Source organism: Fistularia commersonii, chromosome 14 (assembly GCF_037954325.1).
Source record: "Fistularia commersonii isolate RoL2024-O1a breed Wild chromosome 14, RoL_Fcom_v1.0, whole genome shotgun sequence".
Taxonomy (NCBI): domain Eukaryota; kingdom Metazoa; phylum Chordata; class Actinopteri; order Syngnathiformes; family Fistulariidae; genus Fistularia; species Fistularia commersonii.
Genome location: NC_141297.1, coordinates 16,290,027 through 16,310,716, shown reverse-complemented (window position 1 = coordinate 16,310,716; position 20,690 = coordinate 16,290,027). Strand labels below are relative to the sequence as shown.

The 20,690-nt window shown below is 45.6% G+C and overlaps 1 protein-coding gene across 2 annotated transcripts in view; it reads left to right on the top strand.

Annotated features, from left to right (window-relative positions):
* Window positions 1-791: 791 nt before the first annotated feature.
* The window catches only part of myt1b (myelin transcription factor 1b), a 37,772-nt gene continuing 17,873 nt past the window's right edge, over window positions 792-20,690 (top strand). The window contains exons 1-8 of one of the 2 annotated variants that reach the window (XM_086158989.1): window positions 792-837; window positions 1,094-1,170; window positions 6,935-7,041; window positions 12,248-12,302; window positions 13,527-13,557; window positions 14,603-14,665; window positions 16,259-16,644; window positions 18,342-19,472. In XM_086158989.1, coding sequence (XP_086015115.1) covers window positions 7,039-7,041; window positions 12,248-12,302; window positions 13,527-13,557; window positions 14,603-14,665; window positions 16,259-16,644; window positions 18,342-19,472 — 1,669 coding nt within the window. In that variant the 5' untranslated portion in view covers window positions 792-837; window positions 1,094-1,170; window positions 6,935-7,038. The other variant, XM_086158991.1, reaches the window with a different exon arrangement.

Sequence of the window (20,690 nt, the reverse complement as noted above, 5' to 3'; positions counted from 1 at the left end):
CACGACGCGAAACATTTGGCAGAGACTCCAAGTTGCGATGTGATGTTTGCTTCCTGACAGCTGCCATTATTCTCTCAATGAGCTTCGCGAGTAGCAGCATCAGTGAGTGACAGTGATCGCCTTCCTAAACCCGCTGCTGTTCCGCGCTTCTTCTTCTAAACTGATGCCGGGCGCCTCCTCGTCCTCCGCAGAGCGACTATTTTTATTTCTTTTTTGGAGTAACTAACCCCCCTCCCTATCCCCCACCCCACCCGATCTTACACTTCCACATGTACGCGTGCACAAGCCACGCAAACACTCACCCCCCCCCCCCGCATACAACTACTACAATTATTCAGAGTCCTGAGAGAAGAAGAGAGAGGAAAAAAAAATGTCCCCTGAATGAATTATTGGACGGTACCACTCTGCAGGATGCGTGGGGGGGGGCGATACGTAGCGCATTTACGTGGAGAACTTGTCTGCGTGTTAAAATGTAGCAAAACACGAGCGCGTCCATGTGTGCGTTGGCTGCGGCGCGAATATTTGCGTGAGAAGCTGCCGAGATGATTTCGATGATTTCATATATATGTAAACAGAGAGAGATGGGATTTTTTTTTTTGCTGTTCGAAAAGGGGGAGCTATATCGGAGAGGGTGTCAAAAAGAGACGGGGAGGTGTGTGTGTGTGTGTGTGTGTGTGTGTGTGTGTGTGTGTGTGTGTAGTAAGGAAGGAGGGGGGACCTGAAGCCCTGCCCATCTGATGCTGGAGGTTTTACTACAGCTTCCGTGATGTCATGGCAAAGGGCGGAGGGAGGAGATGGGGGGGCGGAGGGGGGGTTACAATGGCTCATGAGGGAAAGGTAAGTCAATATTACGTTTTTTTTTCGCGCTGACAAAGGCAAATGAAGCCATGTTTTTGCTTACAAACAAGTAATATCTTCACGCCTCAATCCGGAGCCGTGCGCCGGTGCTGTGAGCGACAGGCCGCCCGGGCGACCATCCGCCCGCTCCCGTTATTCACCACATCTGGACATTTGTGACCGGAAAGAGGATTCCCCCCTTTTATTTTCTCTTTTCAAAACCCTATTTTACTCGGGATATCTCGTTTCTTTCAAGAGAGAAAAAAGAAAACTTGAAGGCGAGCGGCGGCTGAGCGAGGACGCGCTCTGACAAGGAAATACTGCCAGATTCAGGTAACGAAACGTGAACGGCGATGTTTCGATGTTTACATGTAATTACAGCGCTATTACGAGCGAATTACCGGGCCGAATTTTTCGCCTTCGCCTCGAATGCGATGAGCCGTTTCCCGATCGAATCGCGGATGTCCAACTTCTCTCCAGCTGCGCGATCTTTTCAACACTTTCGCCCGATTCTTAAAGTCTAGATGCCGATTATATTCCCACCGCCGGGTTGGGATTGAGCCCCAAATAGCAGGAATAAAAACAACTATGGCGCTTTTTCCCGTGAAGCTGCGCGCGTCTGTGTCCCCACTTCTCCATCACTTGGCCGCCGCTGGACACTTGACGACCGCGCGTTTCGCCCGTGAAAATACCCCACATTTGGCCCCTCCGTCTGAACTTGGAAGTGTTTATTTTTTCTTTAAACCAATCTGTCCTCTGATTTCACCTTCTGCATATCCGGGATAAGCGTTTACGCGTGCGCGCCCTGGCATTTATTTATTTTCTTGCAGGAGAGATCTCCATCTAAGAGTTGTTATTACGATGCCCTGGGTCTATCTGTGTATGCGTGTGTGTGTGTGTGTGTGTGTGTGTGTGTGTGTGTGTGTGTGTGTGTGTGTGTGTGTGTGTGTGTGTGTGTGTGCATGGACAGATGGATGGAAGGAAGGATGGAGTGTTTGAGAGGGAGGGGGAGGGAGGGGTTGGCCATTTGATCCTCTGCAGTAAAAAACAGAGATGCTCTCTTCAAATGTCAGCAGTCCTCGCTGGTGCGCAGATGAAATCAAAAACAAATAAAAACAAGTCCACGGAACCGTGGAAATCAACCGATTGCCTCCCGTTTGCTTGCGGAATTCTCCCCGTGCGCGGTGATTATCGTGAGCCAGTGCGTTGCGTTACCCCCCTCTCTCCCCCTTTCTCCTTCTCTCTCTCTCTCTCTCTCTCTCTATCTTTCTCTCTCTTTCTATCTCTCTCTCTCTCTGCTCTCCATCCCTCCCTCGTTCCCTGCTCGACGGCCACGTAACGCGCCGTGCACGCGCCCCGCGGTCTGTCAAAGCACCTGCGTCCTAAGATGGAGGAAAGAGATGAGGGATGATGATACAGTTGCCCCACTATTCCCACCCGTCCCACCTACCACCTACTGTTTTTCCCAGAAACTTCATCTGCTCGTTTAAGAGCCAAAGTGTGTCCCTTAGAAATATTTCTGTGTTGGCAAAGAGGCTCTTCCAGAGGTGGAGAAGTTGTTTCTGAGGCGGTCAGAAGGTTTTGAGATTCGTTGCAAGTTCAGCTGGAGAATCATTTTTCAGCGGTGTTGGAAAAACCTTTAAAAAACAATATTAAAGGGTGGTTGATTACAGTGGAAAACCGCAAGGCTCACAGAATCAAAAAAAAAAAGGGGGGGGGGTCTCATCTGTTGACTTTTTCTGGGAAATGTAAGCGGGCCTTCTGAGAAGAGGTTCTGCTACGTAGATCTGCTGGGAGATTGGTGAAAAGTTAATCTCAAGAAACTTCCAAGTCCATGTTGATCCTGACGCTTAGAGCTTTTTATTTCATTTCCTTTTTTTTTTTTCTTTTGCTTCTGCTGAGTTTCCTGGGCTCCGCTCATTCTAAACTTAATGCTCCATCCTCTGGAACTCTATCCAATAATGCAAGGAGCCAGGAAAAGTCTCCTTTACAGCATTGATTCACTCTTGTGCTTTTAAAGCCGAAAGATCGGATCTCTGTTTTCGAAGCAAACCTCATGGGCTGTTTAGTTAATGAATCCTGTGTCCGATTGATTATTTTGATTTGATGCATCGCAAAAGTGCTGAAAACACCTATTGTTGTTGCCATGCCGACTCCTCCTGTGATATGTAGCCTAGTTTCAGGGGATTAGAGAATTAGGTTATTGGTGCTTCGCTCTGCGGTCGGAGACAGCGAGCTGCACAGGCTCATGACGAGAAAGTTGAGTTGGCGGTGTTTTTTGTAGCGGCGGGGGAAGCCTGCGTGAGCGAGGGGAGTGAATGGCCGGCGGTGAGGACAGCAGGTGCCGGAGGAGGGAGCTTAATAAACATGTTGGAGGAGCAGCTGGGGCCAAATTGCGCACTTGTCATTCAAAGCCTATCAGAAATCTAAGAAACACAAGCAGAGGTCAGGCCCGGGTGGGCTTTCAATGGAGACGAGGCATTTTTATATGAAAAGTCTGGAATTAATGAATTTCATGCTTTCTGGTAAATAAAAGGGAAAATCAACACAAATGAAATGTGACTGAATCAAAACCCAATCGCCAGCCCTTCTCCGGCAGGCGCCCCGTGTTTCAGGTGCTCACAGCTTGTGTTGTTTCTCAGACATTGGGGTCGGGCTGGCCCTCGGGGAGCTTTTCCAAAAGATGGTTACCATGACACCACTGCACCCCCACCCCTTTCTCTTGCCCCCAAATCTCACATCTCATAACTGCTCAGCATTTGTCCTGATGTTTTTTTCGCCTTTTAAAGTGTATGATTTGACCTTCAGGCTTCAATGAAGGTGTCAGACCTCAAGTGAATTTGGATTTCTGAGATTTCTTAATCCTCAGGTACAAACAGATCAGCATAACAGTCCGAGTTTGTCCTCTCGTCGAATAAGGCGTATTTGAATACCAATTTATAAAGCAAGAAATACAAAATCACTACCTTGAGCACCAGTCAAAGAAGCCGGTAGTTTTTATTCATATTCTCTTTTACGGCACCGGCCATTTTTGGTTTTTAAATGGTTTGTTTTCTGTTCCCTAATGTAAATGGCGCGCCCAGAAAATTTGTGTACATTTTACAGAAGAGCCATAGAGCGTTGAGCTGATTAGCAAGCAGAACACAGCTACAACAACAACAAAAATAATGTCAATTTACATTCCACGGTACTGATCTGATCCCGGTTTGTGTTATAGCCTTGACAACCAGTTTGTTCATCTGCTCAGGTTTTTTTTTTCCGATCCTCCTTCTTCCGATTTCACATAAAAACCGACGAGTCGTACTCAACTTTTGATTCCAGCCTGCACTCACTCTAATCACACTAAGTTGTTAGCAAATCCCTTTTTGCCGGAGCAGGGAGGGTCCAGCTGCAGCCACACTAATACTGTTACGGGCTGGTATTTAATCTGCCGTGGATTTGGGTCTCCATTGTCCTGCGCGGAGAGTCGCGTGTCATTACAGCCACCCAGACTTTGTTTCCGGGTTAAAAGTGTCCACACCCAGAGCTTCAGGGGCATCGCGGTAAATGCGACCCCCCTGTATTTCTAATTTTGCATTCACGTGTCTCCTGGAAGACTCCCGCCACCACCACCACCACCTCCACTGCTCCTGATTAAGCGAACCTCCCCGCTGAAGAGCTAATTGTCTCGTACTCCTCCAATTTTCACTGTGAAATAATGAGCTGCGAGTCTTTTAGGCGGGAACCTGATCAAAGAAGATGGGAGTGTGTATCCTAGGCAGACAAGGCCCAAATTAGTTTCGGTGTTTTCATCTGCCCGTGATCCAGATGTTGAGAGGCGTTTTTTTTTTTTTTTTTTGGTTGCTTTTTCTCCGCTGGAGATGAAAGTACAGAGGGATCAATTTTTCTCGTTTTTTTTTTTTTTTTTTTTTTTTTTTTTTGTTTTTGTGATTAATTACATCATTTGATAAATCCCGGTCGTCAGCTGCGTCCTCTTCTCTCCTGCATCAGGATGAGTGGCTGAATAAAGTGAGCAGGGACAGGAGGCCTGAGGCTAAGCATCCTAATAGAGAACTGTTATATATTTGGCATTTAGGAACCTGCCCCCCCCTCATCCCTCCCCCTCCCCCCTCACATCACAGGACGAATGCTCACTTTGCTTCACTTTAAAAGGAGGAGGGGTGTGTGTGTGTGTGTGCATACGAGCGCGCGCCCGCTTGGAGACAGAGATAGAGATGCGGACGAACAGTATTGCTGCTGCAATCACTTTTTGGCCGAAGTGCAGAACGAAAGTTGATAAACAAGCGTTTTGCAAAGTGCTGGCTTCGGCGAGGATTGCATGTAACAGACGCAGAGTGGGGATATGGGAGATTGGGGGGCGAGGGCGTGGGGTGGGTTGCGGGGGAGGGGGGCTCTCCGGCAAATCTCATGTCAGATGCCTCACGGAAATATACAGAATACCCTGGGGCAGTACTTGCATACAAGAAATGTGGCACAGTGTCACAAAGGAACTTTTATGTATGTATTTTTCTAAATTCATTTTAATTGTCCTTGAACAATTCATTGTACTTTTTTTTTTTTTTTTTTTTTTTTTGACAAAACCATAATGATTTAGTCTGGGTTTTCGTGAAGTTCTTGATTTTTCAAGCTGACTTTATAAAGCTAGGTAAAGGCTGGCTGATTGATGACAACGTATTTCTCTATACTAACAGCAAATTTAGGCTGCTTTTTCTCCTCTTAACATTTATTGTATTGAGATTTCTGGTGGTGTTCTTTTGTTATAGAATCTGCTTACTTCTTGCTCATTAAGACCGATTTTTTTTAAGCATATTTATTGGCCAAATAGAATCCAGCCAGTTCACCGAGGGCTTCAGGAACCCTCTGCTCTGGAAGCGTAGCTTTTTGTTTCCCCTTCCCAACTGCTTTACAACATTTTTGGTGCAGGACTGAATGTTCAGCAAATGAAATAACAGGTCAGAAAATAGAGAAAGTTATTGTGTTGAGTAAAGGCCAGGGATTTATTCTGATATTCAAGTGTAACATTAGAGCACTTTGTCTCCTCTCCATTACGAGCCATACTTCTGGTGTTATTAAATATTTAAATACTGAACATAGTTCGCCTTGAATCTCATTCTATGCATTTCTGCTCAGAATGTGGCTGCTACAATTTGCATGTTCAATAGAGGCCACTCAGAGAATTGACCTGGACCTTGCTCTATTTGAGTCACATTTCTTTTAAGGTGCTTTTTATGGGATAGGAAGTTACATAAGTACAGGGTAAATTCAGCCACTGTAAACTCAAGGGCGCGTCGTCTTTCACTGCTGCAAAGACACACAGACACACACGGGGACCCACATACGCGCACATACGAAGCAGTGCAGCCAGAAAGACCCTTAGTCTTAAAAGTCGAAAAGTTGACCCCTGGGCTTAATTGGGGAAACAGCCCCCTCACCCCCTACACAGGCACACATGCACGCGTGCACACATGCACACCCACACACACCACAATCAGCAGCCTTTGACTCAAGGGATGGAAAAGGGATTTGGAAAAGATCTTGTTTTTTTGTCCCTTGCGCCGACCAGGACGATGGAGTGAAGAGCTATTACTCTGATGAAAAAAAGGGGGGAGATGTAAAAGGGGGCTTGATTTATGGATGATTCATTATTTACTGACCAACCCCCTCACCCATACACACACACACACACACACACACACAAACACTCATGCTGCCTGAGAAGCTCGATAAAAATGCGCAAATTTGATTGATTCTAATAGCAGACTGACAGGGACCCCAGCTGGGGCACTTAAATGTGTGTGTATGTGTTTGTGTGTGTGTGTGTGTGTGTGTGTGTGTGTGTGTGTGTGTCTGTATGTGCATGCACATTACTTCTGTAGTTAATAATGGAGTGTGTGTGCAGCTCAAGTGGTCCGACCCTCCTATAAAGAAGCCCCTCCTTCCCCTTCTTTTCTTTATCCAAAATGTCCGCTGATGCTGATGCTGATCCTGATGCTGATGCTGATGTTGAAAAATGACCACTCTCTTTTTCTTCCATCTCCCGTTTGCACAAATTGTTAAATCCCCCCCCTTTTACCCCACCCCTTCTCCTTTCCTGTAGAAAATGAGTTTCGGGGCGAGCTGGTGAATCAGCGGTGGACACGAGGCGAGAGGACCAGCAGCCGCTGTCAGGCCTCCCAGAGACTGCAGAGCCGTCGACCAATCATGGTGAGTGACAGCGCCCCGTACCCCCCCCCCCCTTCCAGCCATACCCTCCACACCACCACCACAACTCAACACTACCCCCACCACGAACTCGATTCTGCTTCCTGGGCATTTCCCCAAGTCCTAACTCAGCAGGGAAAGTTTAAAAAAAAAGAGGGTGGATGGGAGGAAGGTGTGTGTGCGTGTGTCATGTGTGTGTGTGTGTGTGTTTTGATATCCACACATAGAAACACAAGTCTGGGCTCTGCCCACCCCTCGCTTCAACCCCGTCTGGTGTGGTGGAGTTAAGCTCAGCGCAGCACAGCTCAGCGTTTCCCGCTGCTGATCTCACTTCACTTCACAGGCTTTTCTCTTGAATAGAAACACAATAAAAACTCAAGGATGTCCTTGAGCTGCTCATACTTTTTCTCCATGATATCCCTTCTTATCTCAGTAGTCTGAGAAAGCTCTCTCTTTCTCTCTCTCTTTCACCCCCCCCCCCCCCCCCCCGTGCCGCTTCTTCCCCTCGCTCCCCCTCGAACTTCTGCCCCCAAAATTGCTCCCATATCCAGGTTGTGTCTCCTCTCTGAGAAACATCTGGTCTCTTGTCTCATGTGACGCTCAACAAAGAGATGGAGAGATTGAGGATAGTCGGGGGAGGTGGGGTGTGGTGGAGGAGGAGGGGCTGCCTTTCCCCCTGGGCCCAGTAAAAGTAGTTTTGCCCCACCTCCCCTCCTCCGATGGCTCAGGTTCATCTGAAGAGATGACATTTATTGATTTGGTTTGATTTCTCCCACTGATGGAGGTGGAGGGAAAGGGAGTCGCCACACTGCACTCCCCCCATCTCACCATTGGTACCTGTCCTGGGTTCTTACATAGAATTTTCCAGACATGGAAAATGAGAAAAATCAGTCGTATCAATTGTATCAATGTATATCAATTTCCGAAACAGATGCTATTATGTTTTGACTTGCATGATCACAAAAAAGATACAAAGGCTATTTTTTCCCTCCAAAACAAATTCTTTTGTTTATTCATTGTTCCTGTCAAAAACAAGAAAATTGAGAATCTACATGAAATAAGTAGTGCAGATTTTGCACATTGCCAAAAAGTTTCCAAAAATTACTCGATGATGATTTAAGCATCACAAAAGCTTTGTATATATTTTTTAAGTATAGGGCCTAGCGATCGATCAAAAAGCTATTAAAACAATGAGCAGCTAAATTGTATCAAGGCTTTGAGGTCCTTAAAAGCCATAATTTTTATCATGTACACTTATGTTATAATTGTGTCCTAATAAGGTAATAACTTTCAGTGCCAGTTGCATGTAACCACTTAGCCCTTGAATTAACAGTTCATTTGTTGGCAACCTTACACTAAGTAGTTATATGTAAGCAGACTAAAAGAGTTATTATGTGTGCACAAGTTATCATGTTGTGCACACAGGAAAACAACTTGTTTGTGCAAGATGATGATACTATAACTATAAGGCATAGACATGTTTATTGAGGATGATAACTAGAACCATCACCTTCAAGAACTGAAGGGGTTTTGTAGGATTGTCATGGTAAATTATCTAGAAAGTGCTATTTGGAGACCAAAAAGGCTTTAACCATCTTATTAGTATCAGATGAGCACCAGTCCTGGGAGGAAGAAACTTCTCTCGATGAAGAAACCAGACTCCTCCTCTTCACTCCCAGTGCTTTTCATTACCAGCGTGAAACAGATCCAACATGGAGGCCACGCAGCTCGGTCAGGCCGCCATACAGGCCTCTAATTGGCAGCTGCGGGTCACTGTTGTCTCTGTCACCAGTCGCGAGCCTTCCCCCACCTCAGCCTCGCCCCACCCCCATCCTCCCTTGTAAACCTGCAAATGAATGAAAGAATTTATGTGCGTAGGGGGGACGGAGGATGACCTTCTCTGTGAAGTCATCGCCCCCGGCTGCTCATTTACATGGAGCTGTCGGAATGCAGAGTGGCGGTCGGACATGTAAAGACGGTGCAATTGATCATGTACAACACAGCCTGTAGGTGTGTGCCGCATCCTCATCTCTTCCTATCCCCACGACAAGCACATTTCACACCGGTTAGACCAGTGCTCGACGTCGGCCCGGATTTCCGCATCCTGGCGATGCACGCTTACATGATGAGTCTAATTAAAAGCCAACGTGTGTGAGGAGAAGTTTCTGGAAAGTGTGAAACAGGCTGTGAGAGCAGGCCCTGCCTCGCAGCATCTGGATGCGCTCGCTGTGACTTTGTGTGCATGCACATTTAATGAGTCAGAGTTGAGGAAGAGGAAAAAAAAAAGAGGGAGAGGAAAAAAGAGAACTCGTGCGCTCACCGATTTAAATGTGCGTAACTATGGTTACGCACACATGAAAGCAACAGGGGCCCTTTTGAGGACGAATTTTGATTCATCCGACAACTATCAGCTTAAGGAGGATGAAAAAGCAGAAGTAACAGTATATTATGTTTTCATGAGGGAGGAGTGTGCACTCTATTCCCATTGACACGTGCACACTCACACACACGGATAGACACGCATACACTCATAGTCAACTGATCTCCTTCTATCCCTAGTTCTACCGCAAACATTTTCACCTGCCATCTACATTTTCTCTGCCGTCAGCTTGGAGCCGCTGCTGTGATTTGTATTTTACACAGCAAGGAAATGACAAACAGAAACAATGCCATGTCTCTCTTTGTTGTCGTGTCGCTGCAGTGACAGCCTTTCCCCCTTTTTCACAATGCTGAGACATGGCAATTTGCACTACCGTGAAAAGTAATCAGAAGAAATTAAAATATGAAACCATCAGGTTACTGACTAAGCGAATATTTGAAAATGGTAATCAAGTAAATTCCATCAGCTTTTCAACTGGGAACCTAATTTTATGGTTATGATTTGTATAAAGAAATGTGATGTTTTAACATGTCACTGTAGTGCTTTGGAATAGCTTGAATGACATTGTGTTTAAGATGATTGTTGCAATATTATAATATTAATTATATTTATTGCTCACACGATTGGTTTGTCAATTCGCCTCCCTTAGGGGTCAGATCTTATATATACATATATATATATCTATATATAAATACATCTAGATATATCTATATATAGCTATATATGCAGAACTTATCTTAAGTCAAAGCTTTAAATAACCCAGAATTTGAATGCTTTGAATCTTTATTGTAATTATCACATGTGCAGTGCAATTTAACTTTTAATTGACATTAATCTATAAGGAATGATATTACCCAATGTGAAGAACAACGAAAAATGAACAACAAAATAAAAATAATATGGCAGCAATAGGTCTAAGTTCAGTAAATGTATGAGGTGTAGAGAACTGAGAATGTTACATGAGTACTCAGGGTCAGAAGAGGCTAAAAGGGGTCCTAAAGTCAGCAATCTAAGTCGCCCTAGCAGGGTGTCTTTCTAAATGATGTGCTTAGCGACAGACATAGTGCAACTTCTCTCCTCTCCTCTCCTCTCCTCTCCTCTCCTCTCCTCTCCTCTCCTCTCCTCTCCTCTCCTCTCCTCTCCTCTCCTCTCCTCTCCTCTCCTCTCCTCTCCTCTCCTCTCCTCTCCTCTCCTCTCCTTTTGGGCACCACACAAAGGTGGTGCTTGTTGATCAACTTCTCCATCTCCATGTCCACAAGAGGAGATGGGGTTGGTGGGGGATGGGGTAGAGAGGGGGTCTTGAAGCTGCACCTGTACTCTCGGACAGATACTCAGCTTAATGAATGCCAAAAAGAAAAGCCTTTATCAAAAACAACAACAGCATCTTCCTCTCATCCCTCCTTCTTTTCATACACGGTCTATTAACAGGAAAGGTCTGCTGCCAAATAGTGAGCAGGAGAGGGAGGGAGGGGGGAGCGGGGAAACAAGGACCCCCGTGTTTGAAACCCACTGTGGTGCTGCCAACTTTAATACAGAGAAGCAACAAAGCAGTTAAGTGGCTGGGCGAAGATGGGAGGGTGTGTGTGTGTGTGTGTGTGCGTGCGTGCGTGTGTTGAAAGAGAGGGGAGAACTGGGATTTAAAAAAAAAAAGTCCAGTAATCAAAGCTAATGGTGCCATTGTAGCTAAAAAGCATCAGATAGCTTTAGCCAGCAGCGAGGAAGTGCTGAGGGGGCGTGGCCTGCGGTCAATGTGTGTATGTTCGTGTGTGCTTTTTAGAGCTGCTTTGTGTGCTGTTCACTCCTGGCCCGGCTTTTTACAACACAAAGGAGCAGGTGTTAACTCTGGTCTGACACACACACACGCGCGCACACACAAATAACTCCTTTCCTTAAAAGGGTTATTACAGGGGCTTTATTCTGTGCGTTTCTGCTTTATTATTATATCCAACAAAGTTATGATTTTGCATCGCTCTGCTTACAGAGGCTGTGGCCCCTGCCGGACGGCACCCGCCGCCTCGCTGCACTGTACAATCACTCGTAGCACTCAGGTGCAGGAAATTACAGGGGGCTGATGGGAAGTGTGTGTTTGTGTGTGTGTGTGTGTGTGTGTTTGTGTGTGTGTGCATGCGTGTGCATAGGCGGGGGAGGGTGGCTTTTAAGTAGCAGCAATAGACCCCTGTATTTTGTGTGTTTTAGTTAGCATGGCATCACTAGACCAAACCTACATTCTGCTCGAGTTTTGAGTATCCGTCACCAAAGACCACAGACCAAAAATGAACGTTGAAAGTACAATCTAGAATCAGGATCAATCACAGTGAAAGAACAAACAATACAGGAACCGGTCAGAAAGATCTTGCCTGACAAGCAACGGGAGTAATAAAAGGCAAGATCTATGCCTGGAACGTAAACATATGTTATGCTGCCACCCAGTGATGTCAGAAGTCCTTTTCTCGCCTCCGTAAAAGACTTAAGTTGGATCATATAAAGTAAATAAACACTCCAGGTCATTGATTCACATCAGCAATGGCAGCCATCTTGTTTATACATCAAGTTTGTACAAAATCGCCACAAGGAATGCTGATCCTCACGAGCTACGCATCATGGCTGTGACTGACACAGCAAGTTTTCGCCATCTGAAATAAGAACTAAACAGGTTGTTGGATGGCCGTTTGTTTGTCTGCGCTCGTTGGAGTGTCCACACAGATTGACAGTGCCAGATGAAACAGAGATCATCTGATTTTGTTTGGTTGCCCGGAGAGATTTTTATCTGGAGCATTGTGAGTAAATGTACCTGTTTCTGAGTGACATCCTCTCCTCTCCTGCCCTTAGATGAGTGTAGAGGGTGATGACAAGCGAACTCGCACGCGGTCCAAGGGAATCAGAGGTGAGTATTTCAGTGCATCATGTTGTTTTCTGCTTCACACTCACACACACACACACACACACACACACACACACACACACACACAGCGACATACAGTACGTCGAAGCTCTAATGCACAGTATGCAGCTTGTGTCTGAATGTAGTTGTTGTGCATGTATGAACATTGAAATATTCATACACTTGTTTGTGTGTGTGTGTGTGTGTGTGTGTGTGTGTGTGTGTGTGTGTGTGTGTGTGTGTGTGTGTTCGTGTGTATATGTGTGTGTTTGATGTGTTGAAATGTGGCGTCAGCGCTCTGGTTCACAGGAAGGCGTCCAGTCATTCCAACTGCATGATGAAAGACTGAGAAACAGACACACAGCCTGATGTGTGTGTGTGTGTGTGAGAGAGACTGTTTGTGCTCTTGTCTGTATTTCTGAAACGTGATGAATGATTTCAGAGATGGAGCAAATTCTCCAGGATCATATTGTTTTCTCATTTGCTCCAAATGAAAATGGGATATTTCCCCTTCATTCTATGACTCCTCTTCCAATCGATGCCTGCACCATGTTGACTGCATTTTGTATGTGCGTGTGTGTGTGCGCGCGCGCATGTGTGCATGTGTGCGTGTGTGTGTGAGCGTGTTATGTGAGCGGACTTTGATTTATGTTTTGAAGGCAATTACTATGAGTTGACCCTGAAAGAACTGCTGTTTTCTACTGATGACGGCACTTTTGCTTTTTAATTTCATTTCCTCCAATTATGAAAACCAAAGTGCAACAATGAATCACGTTTTATCGCTGATGCCTGCATATAATTGTCACTTTTCTGAGTCGCACTACACAGTTTGGCTGATTTAGGTTTTTCTTCTTTCTGTGTATGTGTGTTTTTGTGTGTGTGTGTGTGTGTGTGTGTGTGTGTGTGTGTGTGTGTGTGTGTGTGTGTGTGTGTGTGTGTGTATATGTGTAGGGACGTGTGTGAATGAGCTTGGTTTATTCAAATGTTATGCTATTTATTTTATGCACTTCTCTTTGTGTGTTTGCATGTAAATGTGAGAGCGGAGGATGAGGGGAGTTAGGTGTGTGTTTTCCCTCCCAATGGTGCAGTCAGCTGTGTGTTGAGGAAGCCCCATGGGATTATAAGCGTTTGTGATTTATTGATCAGAGTTTCTTTTAGCTGTGAAGCTTTCTGAACACTCGTTCACCTTTGTTCTCTTTTCTCCCCCCACCCCCTCCACTCCTTCAGTTCCTATTGAGCTCATAGGACAAGAGTTAAGGTAAGGAAACCCCTTCATCTCCCTGCCAAACCCTTTCATAAAGTTCCTTTATGTGCACTGCAAACCTGTCCCAACTCTTGCACGTAGACTTTCAGCTTTCACTGCGCCTTAAGATGATTTTGTGTGTATATATATATATATATTTATATATATATATAAATTACCTCTTATCATCACTCCTCAATCCACGGTCAGCGCCTCAGAGTGGCTGCTATTGATTTCTCATGGCTGTTTCTATTTCCTGCTTTGAGAGCATACAGCACAAGCGCTCAAAGGGGGCGTATAGCCTTTTTGCAATCTGATCAACAGTCTACGGCGAAGGGGAGAAAGGCTTATTATTTTGTTTCGGCTTCTTTCTTTTCTCTCATCGGTGTCACGACTTGTGGAGACAATTGCCCCCCTCTCTTCCCGCTAAATTATTCGCTCATCCTCTCTCATTTTGTCACCTCCGAGTATTGATCTGTGCTCACAGCTCTCCAAAATAAAAAAGACGGGAAGGGGAGGCCAGAGAGTGTCTCATTTAAATTTCAAATGCAGCATTTTTTTTTGTTCCACAAGTGAAATTAATAGTAAAGATAATTGGAGTAATAAAGGGCAATTGCTGGGGGGAAGTTAATGAGAATTGAAATGAGCCGTCCTGAGGGGTCACAGCAAGCTGAATCAGGGGAGCAGGATGGGGGGGGGCGTAGTTGATGATGATGGTGACTGGTGAGCAGAGCAGAGCAGAGCAGGGGAAATTACAGCAGGTTCTGGTTGATGCTTATCGCTCATAGTAACAGGATATAGGCCAGGGTTGATGTACGACACACAATATTATGTCCCGCCCGGCTTAATGCCACCTGCATTCATGCATTATGGGCTGGTGTGGGGGATGTGGGATGGGGCATGGCAACATGCGTGTGCATGTGCATCTGTGTGTGCTCAGTCTGCATGGCTTTGTCCTTTTTTTCTCCTTTGATTTGCTCTTAGAAATCATTGCTTCTTTTTGAGGACTAAAATGCACTGTTTCTTAATCATATCTCTAACCTCCATCCATCCCATCCAGCTGCCCCACCCCTGGATGCAATGGCTCTGGCCATATCAGTGGGAGATACTCACGACACAGAAGGTAGGGCAGATTATAAACCCACCCTCTGTCTGTCTGTCTTTCTTTCCTCCTTGTCCTCTTTGCCCTCCAGCACCACATCCACTTGAAAAATTGTCAGCTATTAGCATTTTAAAGTCACCCTTCTATACTCCTTTTTTCTGGGCTGGGCTATCGTAATAAATATGGATTAAGAATTCAAAATTGTAATTTTACCGGTAATGTTGAGGTATGGGCGGTTTTCTGGTAAAAAATGGGCTTTTACTTAAAAAAAAATCAAATATTGGAAAAAAAATCTTTGTTATTTATATCTTGCTACTTTGCTCATCCCTTACTATAACAAATTATATTAGACCGATGGCATTATGTTAAGGGTAAATTTGCAATAAATTATCTTTATTGAAAAAATTATCCGTATAAATTTTGGAAATTTAATAAATTTAATGAACCAGCCTTACAATGAAGTCATTGGATTTGGTTCAACTGACATAATGAAAATCATAAATTAAATGATGAACCTGCTGTTCCCGGTCATCCGCACATTCACAATGGAAATAAAACACAGTTATGGAGAAGTATAGAATGACCACTAATACTACTAATATTTTTGCTATGATCATCTTTCTACATAATACATATACAAAATTTGGGAGGATGATATCACTCAGATGTCATACAGGCTCCATCCAAAAGAAGGTTCACTGAAAAACATCTGGGTTTCACTTTTCTTCTCAATAGCAATATACAGATCTAAAAGTTGCAAAATTATCATCATTATAACAAGGTTTTAGACCATTCTAAAATGATTTCCTTTGTTGCTTCAAAGCACGCAGAAAGGCTGTTGTATAATTCTTAGTGTCCCATGCAAAAAAAAGTATTAACCAAAAAAAGAAAAAAATGTAACTCCAGAGATCAATCTCACTGTGTAAATTTTAGGATTTGGATTAAAGACTACACTCTCAGTGGAAAAAGGAGCACATTAATAGCCAGTAGCCAGAGCTCCTGAAGCTGAATGAGTTCAGCAGCGCATCTGAAAGTGCTTTCTTCAGGTTGAGTGGCTGCCAGCAGCCCCCCATCCCCGACACACACACACACACACACACACACACACACACACAAGCACAAGCACACAAACAGACACACACACACACCATCTCCTCTGCTCCTTGTCAGTGTCGCTCGCCCTCAGAGACCCTTGACAGACTCGGGGCAGCTCAGTGGCTCGTGACTCCTCTTTATTTAGGAGCAGATATTAGCTATCTGTTTACATGTGTACTTGTACACAAGGCAATTTCAGATGCACTTTGTTTATAGATCATCCCCCAGCGCTCCCCCAACCCCCCACCAGCGACTCCCAGGTGAGAGTAAAAGGGAGTTTATTGGATTTCACCCTCCGCTGCCTCGCCGCAGCCACTCTCCCTTTACAGTATGTTCATTAAATGTTCTAGCCAATTGGTTGGTTGTGACGTGTCAGTGACCATGGCGCCCCCTTCAGGTCACACCCACCTTCACATCAGAACACACCCTCCATCAGGCTGCTTCTCATGGACACAATGGGGTGCACGTTTTGCACCCTGGAGTTTGTTTCTGATTCTCTCTTCTCCCTCTTCCCACCAGTGTCCTCGGCTGCCCCATTGCCAGAAAGCGCCGCCTAGAGGAAGCAGAGGCAGAGCAGGGACAGGAAGCTGGGCGGCCACCATCCAAGAGGAAGTCCCACCCCCTGAAGCTGGCGCTGGACGAAGGCTTCAGCTCCGAGAGTGACGCCAGCAGTGAAGTGGAGGGAGATGCAGAAAAGGATGGAGAGAATGGAAGCCAGACCCAGGAGGATGATGATGACGATGAGGAGGAGGAGGAGGAGGAGGAGGAGGCAAGTTTAGAGGAGGCAACAGAGCACCTGGTGCAAGAAAGACACACAAATGGACAACAAGAGGTCGCACTGAGTCGACAAAAGAAGGAGGAGGAGAAGAGGGAAGAAGAAGAGAATGCCTTTGCCGCTGATGAAGGTACAGTTTCTCCCTGTTGGTAGAATCTCTCAGTAGCGGCAGGATTCTAATGGATCCTTCTCATTTGTGAAGAATTGCTTAGAGTTGAGAAATCAGAAATGAAAAAAGTTCCCTCTGGGTGTCTATTTGTGACTCACTGTTGTTTAATTTCATGGCTGCTGGAGGTGAAGGCTGCACACAGGTTACCAAAGGAACGCACACACACACACACACACACACACACACACACACACACACACACACACACACACACTCACACACACACTCATAAGCACACACAAAAAACAGAAAAAGTCAAGTATTCATACTGTATGCGTCAATATTGGATGAAATGCAGTGTAATGATCCTTGATGAACACTTGGGGCACTGCAACTTCATGTTCCTGTTTTATTATCAAAGTGTCAACTGTTATTTTTTCATATTTCAATGCTAAACATTTTTCCTATTTTCAAAGAGTATTTTCATTTCACTGTATTGCGCATACATCTGGCTAAATATCCTCCTAGAATCATCAGATTAAGTTTATCTAATTTCTGCACATTTATTGCTCAAATTTATGTAATTTTACTGGTTTGTCAAATTTAAAGGTCATATATTTTGCAGATTAGCAGATTAGCAAATGTTCTTTTTGAGGCCAGAGCCACATTTTCATTTCTGATCTAGATTTTGAATTAAATCTAGCTAATCCTCAGATCATTTGTGGTACAGTGTAATTGATTTGCCTTTTAGGTATCGAAAATGGAATGTTTAGAATTATTAGCTGTGCATTCCTCTTTATCCCCATCTTACAGGACATTCCTGTGGAAGATTTCACTTTTATTTTGAAGGTCTGGAGATCTCCATTACGTTGTGCCCCTGGGCTTGTATGGATAATCTGGCCCAGTCAATAACAGAACCCTATGGCTATTAATAGGCACCGTGTGCACTAGCTGATACTTCCCATCTTTACATGTTATCGTTTATGCCCCGATTAGCAACTTGAATGCGACACTTAGATCCTAATCAATCAGCCGGTGATTAGAATTGAACAATTTGTCAGTGTCGTCGGTCATGGCGGTCCAGTCAAACACACAGGAACTGATGCTAGGATGCTTATCTAAAGATATAGCATATACAGGACTAAATGTTCATGGTGAAAACCTCACACACACTCCCAAATTTGTGTGCAGGTTTATTCATGAAAAACAAAATATTACTAGCAACACAGTTTATTAGACAGTTGCCCTTATAACCTTGGATAAAAAGTGTTTGAATAAAGCTAAAGCTTATGGCAATTTTAGTCGACAGGAAGTCGAAGCTTCCTTTGTCCCGCATGCCAGATAAAACTGAATATTCGGCTTTTCTTTTTTTAAGAGGGATTTTATTTACACAGACTGTTCGGTGACCTCAAGCAGTGCGTTTTCGTATAGAGTAAAGGTGGAACGACCGCAGCTTTACACAGCTCTTTTTATGAAAGAGAAGCTGTGTAACATCAGAATCAGCAGCACTGGTGTGAGGACCGCTGCATCTTTCCGAAGAAGTAAAACTCAGTTGTTTGACGGCTTACGTGAATGAATTGAAGGACTTCATTTCCGTCTGCAGTTTGTTTTCACAAATCTCCCTTTTGCGACTCGTGAATCAAAAGTGGAAGAACATGTTTAACTCGCTGTGACTCATTTCTTCTGAGCCGATTTGACCTCTTCCTGTCTTTCCACAGAGGAGTGTGTGATCATCGAACCTGAGGGGGTTGCTGTGCCTGCGGCAGAGGAGGCAAGCCCCTCACCTTGCAACGCCGAGGAAGTGGCGAACTCTCTCCTCTACCTCAGCCGAGAGTCCAGCACGCTGACTTTGTCCATCCAGCAGCCTGTTGACGTGGAGACTGAGGAGATGGTCCCGGTGACAGTGGAACTGGGTGAAAAAGTAAAGGACAAACAGGAAGCCGAGACAAACGAAGGAGAAGAGCATGGAGAGGAGGAGCAACACCGAGTTGAAGAAGAGTTGTGTGTTCTACACAAAGGGGCAGTTGACGCGGAGGATGAGGAAGGACAGTGTGAGGACAGGAGCCACCAGCAGAGCCCCTTTGAGGACCCCCACCGCCAGCAGACCACAGATGAAGAGGAGGAAGAGGAGGAGGTGACAGTGCCAGCACAGCACAGGCAGGACGAGGAAGAGGAGGAAGAAGAAGATGAAGAGGACGAGGAGGAAGAGGAGAACCACATCCTGCCTGTTTCTAATGTGCCAAGCGCTATCCGAACTATCACCAGCACCGCAGCAGCTCAGGGATCACACATAGTGGTTAAAAACCACCAGGACGGTCCTCTGGAGGACTACAGCCCCCACAGTCCCCTGGAGACCTATAGCGCCAGGATAGACAGTCCCATCCACAAATATGACTCTCACAAATCAAGCGCACTTCAGAACTACAAGGCCAGCCCTCCCTTGAACTACATCTCCCACAGGACCAGCCCGCTGGAGGACTATTTCCCCAGGGCGGCCAACAGCTACAAAACCCACAAAGCCTCATCCTCCGCCTCGCCCGACATCATCGAAGTGCACTCCGACAAGTCGGACGACAAGGACTTCGACGATGCCGACGGGGACGACGAGCGCGACGACGAAGACAGCCTCTCACAGCGCTCCGCAGTCACGGACGAGTCGGAGATGTTCGACATGACTCGGGGGAACCTGGGCCTGCTTGAGCAGGCCATTGCTCTGAAGGCAGAGCAGGTGAAGCCCACCGGGCACAGAGAGCTGCTCCGAGCCCCCGACATCCACCACCAGAGGTACTTCACTATGGAGGACAGGCCCAAACACCTGGACATCATACGCAAAAGTTACTTCGGCAAAGGTAGGGTGGAGTTAGTGTTGGCGCTTGTCTAATTTTGGAAAAGAGAAATTCAAGCACACGGACACACTATGGACACACGCCCACCTACACACAAGGGCCGACACATACAGGGATGCATGATAAATGTATCTCTTACAGGTGAACGAAAGTCACAAGTTAATGTATTTTTAAGGTTGAAAACCAGTGTCAGGCTCACATGAACGTTTAATTTTGTCCTCGTCCACGGAGATGTGTGTCAATTTTGTCATTTAACGTACAGCATGAAAACACCGTAAGTCACAGCGCGGTGGTTTTGTTTGCGCAGTTTGTTTTGCAAACACACGGGGGCCAATTTTAAAATGCTTTTCCCTGAATAAAATGGAAAGGTAGTGGCGGAAAGATCAAGAAAAAGCAGCAGATACATATGAAAGATAAAAGGAATCCCCAATGATTTCCAGCCCAAATTGCTCAACCTGTCAGTCAGTAGCATTAACGAAGCTGATACTGTCTGTAGTTGATTGGTGGGTGCTGAATCTGTAATCGTTTGTTTACCTCTGGAGTGTACAAATAAACAAGAGCGTGGATTTTCTCCTACCCTCCCGTTGTGATGAGGATGAAGTGGTTGCAGCTGAATAGACTTGCTCTCGAAGAGCGGAGGGAGGGTTGGGGGGGGGACGTACTAGTGGGTGACGGCGTGTCGGAGGGAGGGAGAAGGCCGAGCCCAGGTTGTTTGTTTATGTGCGTGCGTACTACAGCCTTGTATTTGCCGTCTGGCTCGCTGGCCCCTCAGTAGTGTGATTACATGCCTGCTAGTCCCAGCCCCCCCAATCTCCACCCCCAGCCCCGCCCCCACCCCCCTGCAGTGACGCTCTCGTCCTGCTCAGTGCTAATTAGGAGATGCGTGTCTTGTTAACATTCAATTTGAAGGTCAATAGAGCATCGCACCGCCGTCTTGCCCCTTTCCTCCACCTCCCCCGGTCTCAGACTCAGCTGGCCGACGTCCAGGATGTTAACGCGCGTAGAATCAGGTCAGCTGTTCATTTTTCAGGTGTTTTGTCCGAGATACAGAGGAGATGTCGAGGGGGGGGGGGGAGCTGGTGGAAGTGATCAAACGGCGCAGGATAAGTAGGTCATTTTTGATGTGGCTCAACCTTGAAAAAGCTGTAATATTTAATACATTTGACCATCTGTGAAAGTGTTTACAGAAACACAAATCACAGACGCGGATTCAGGGAGAGG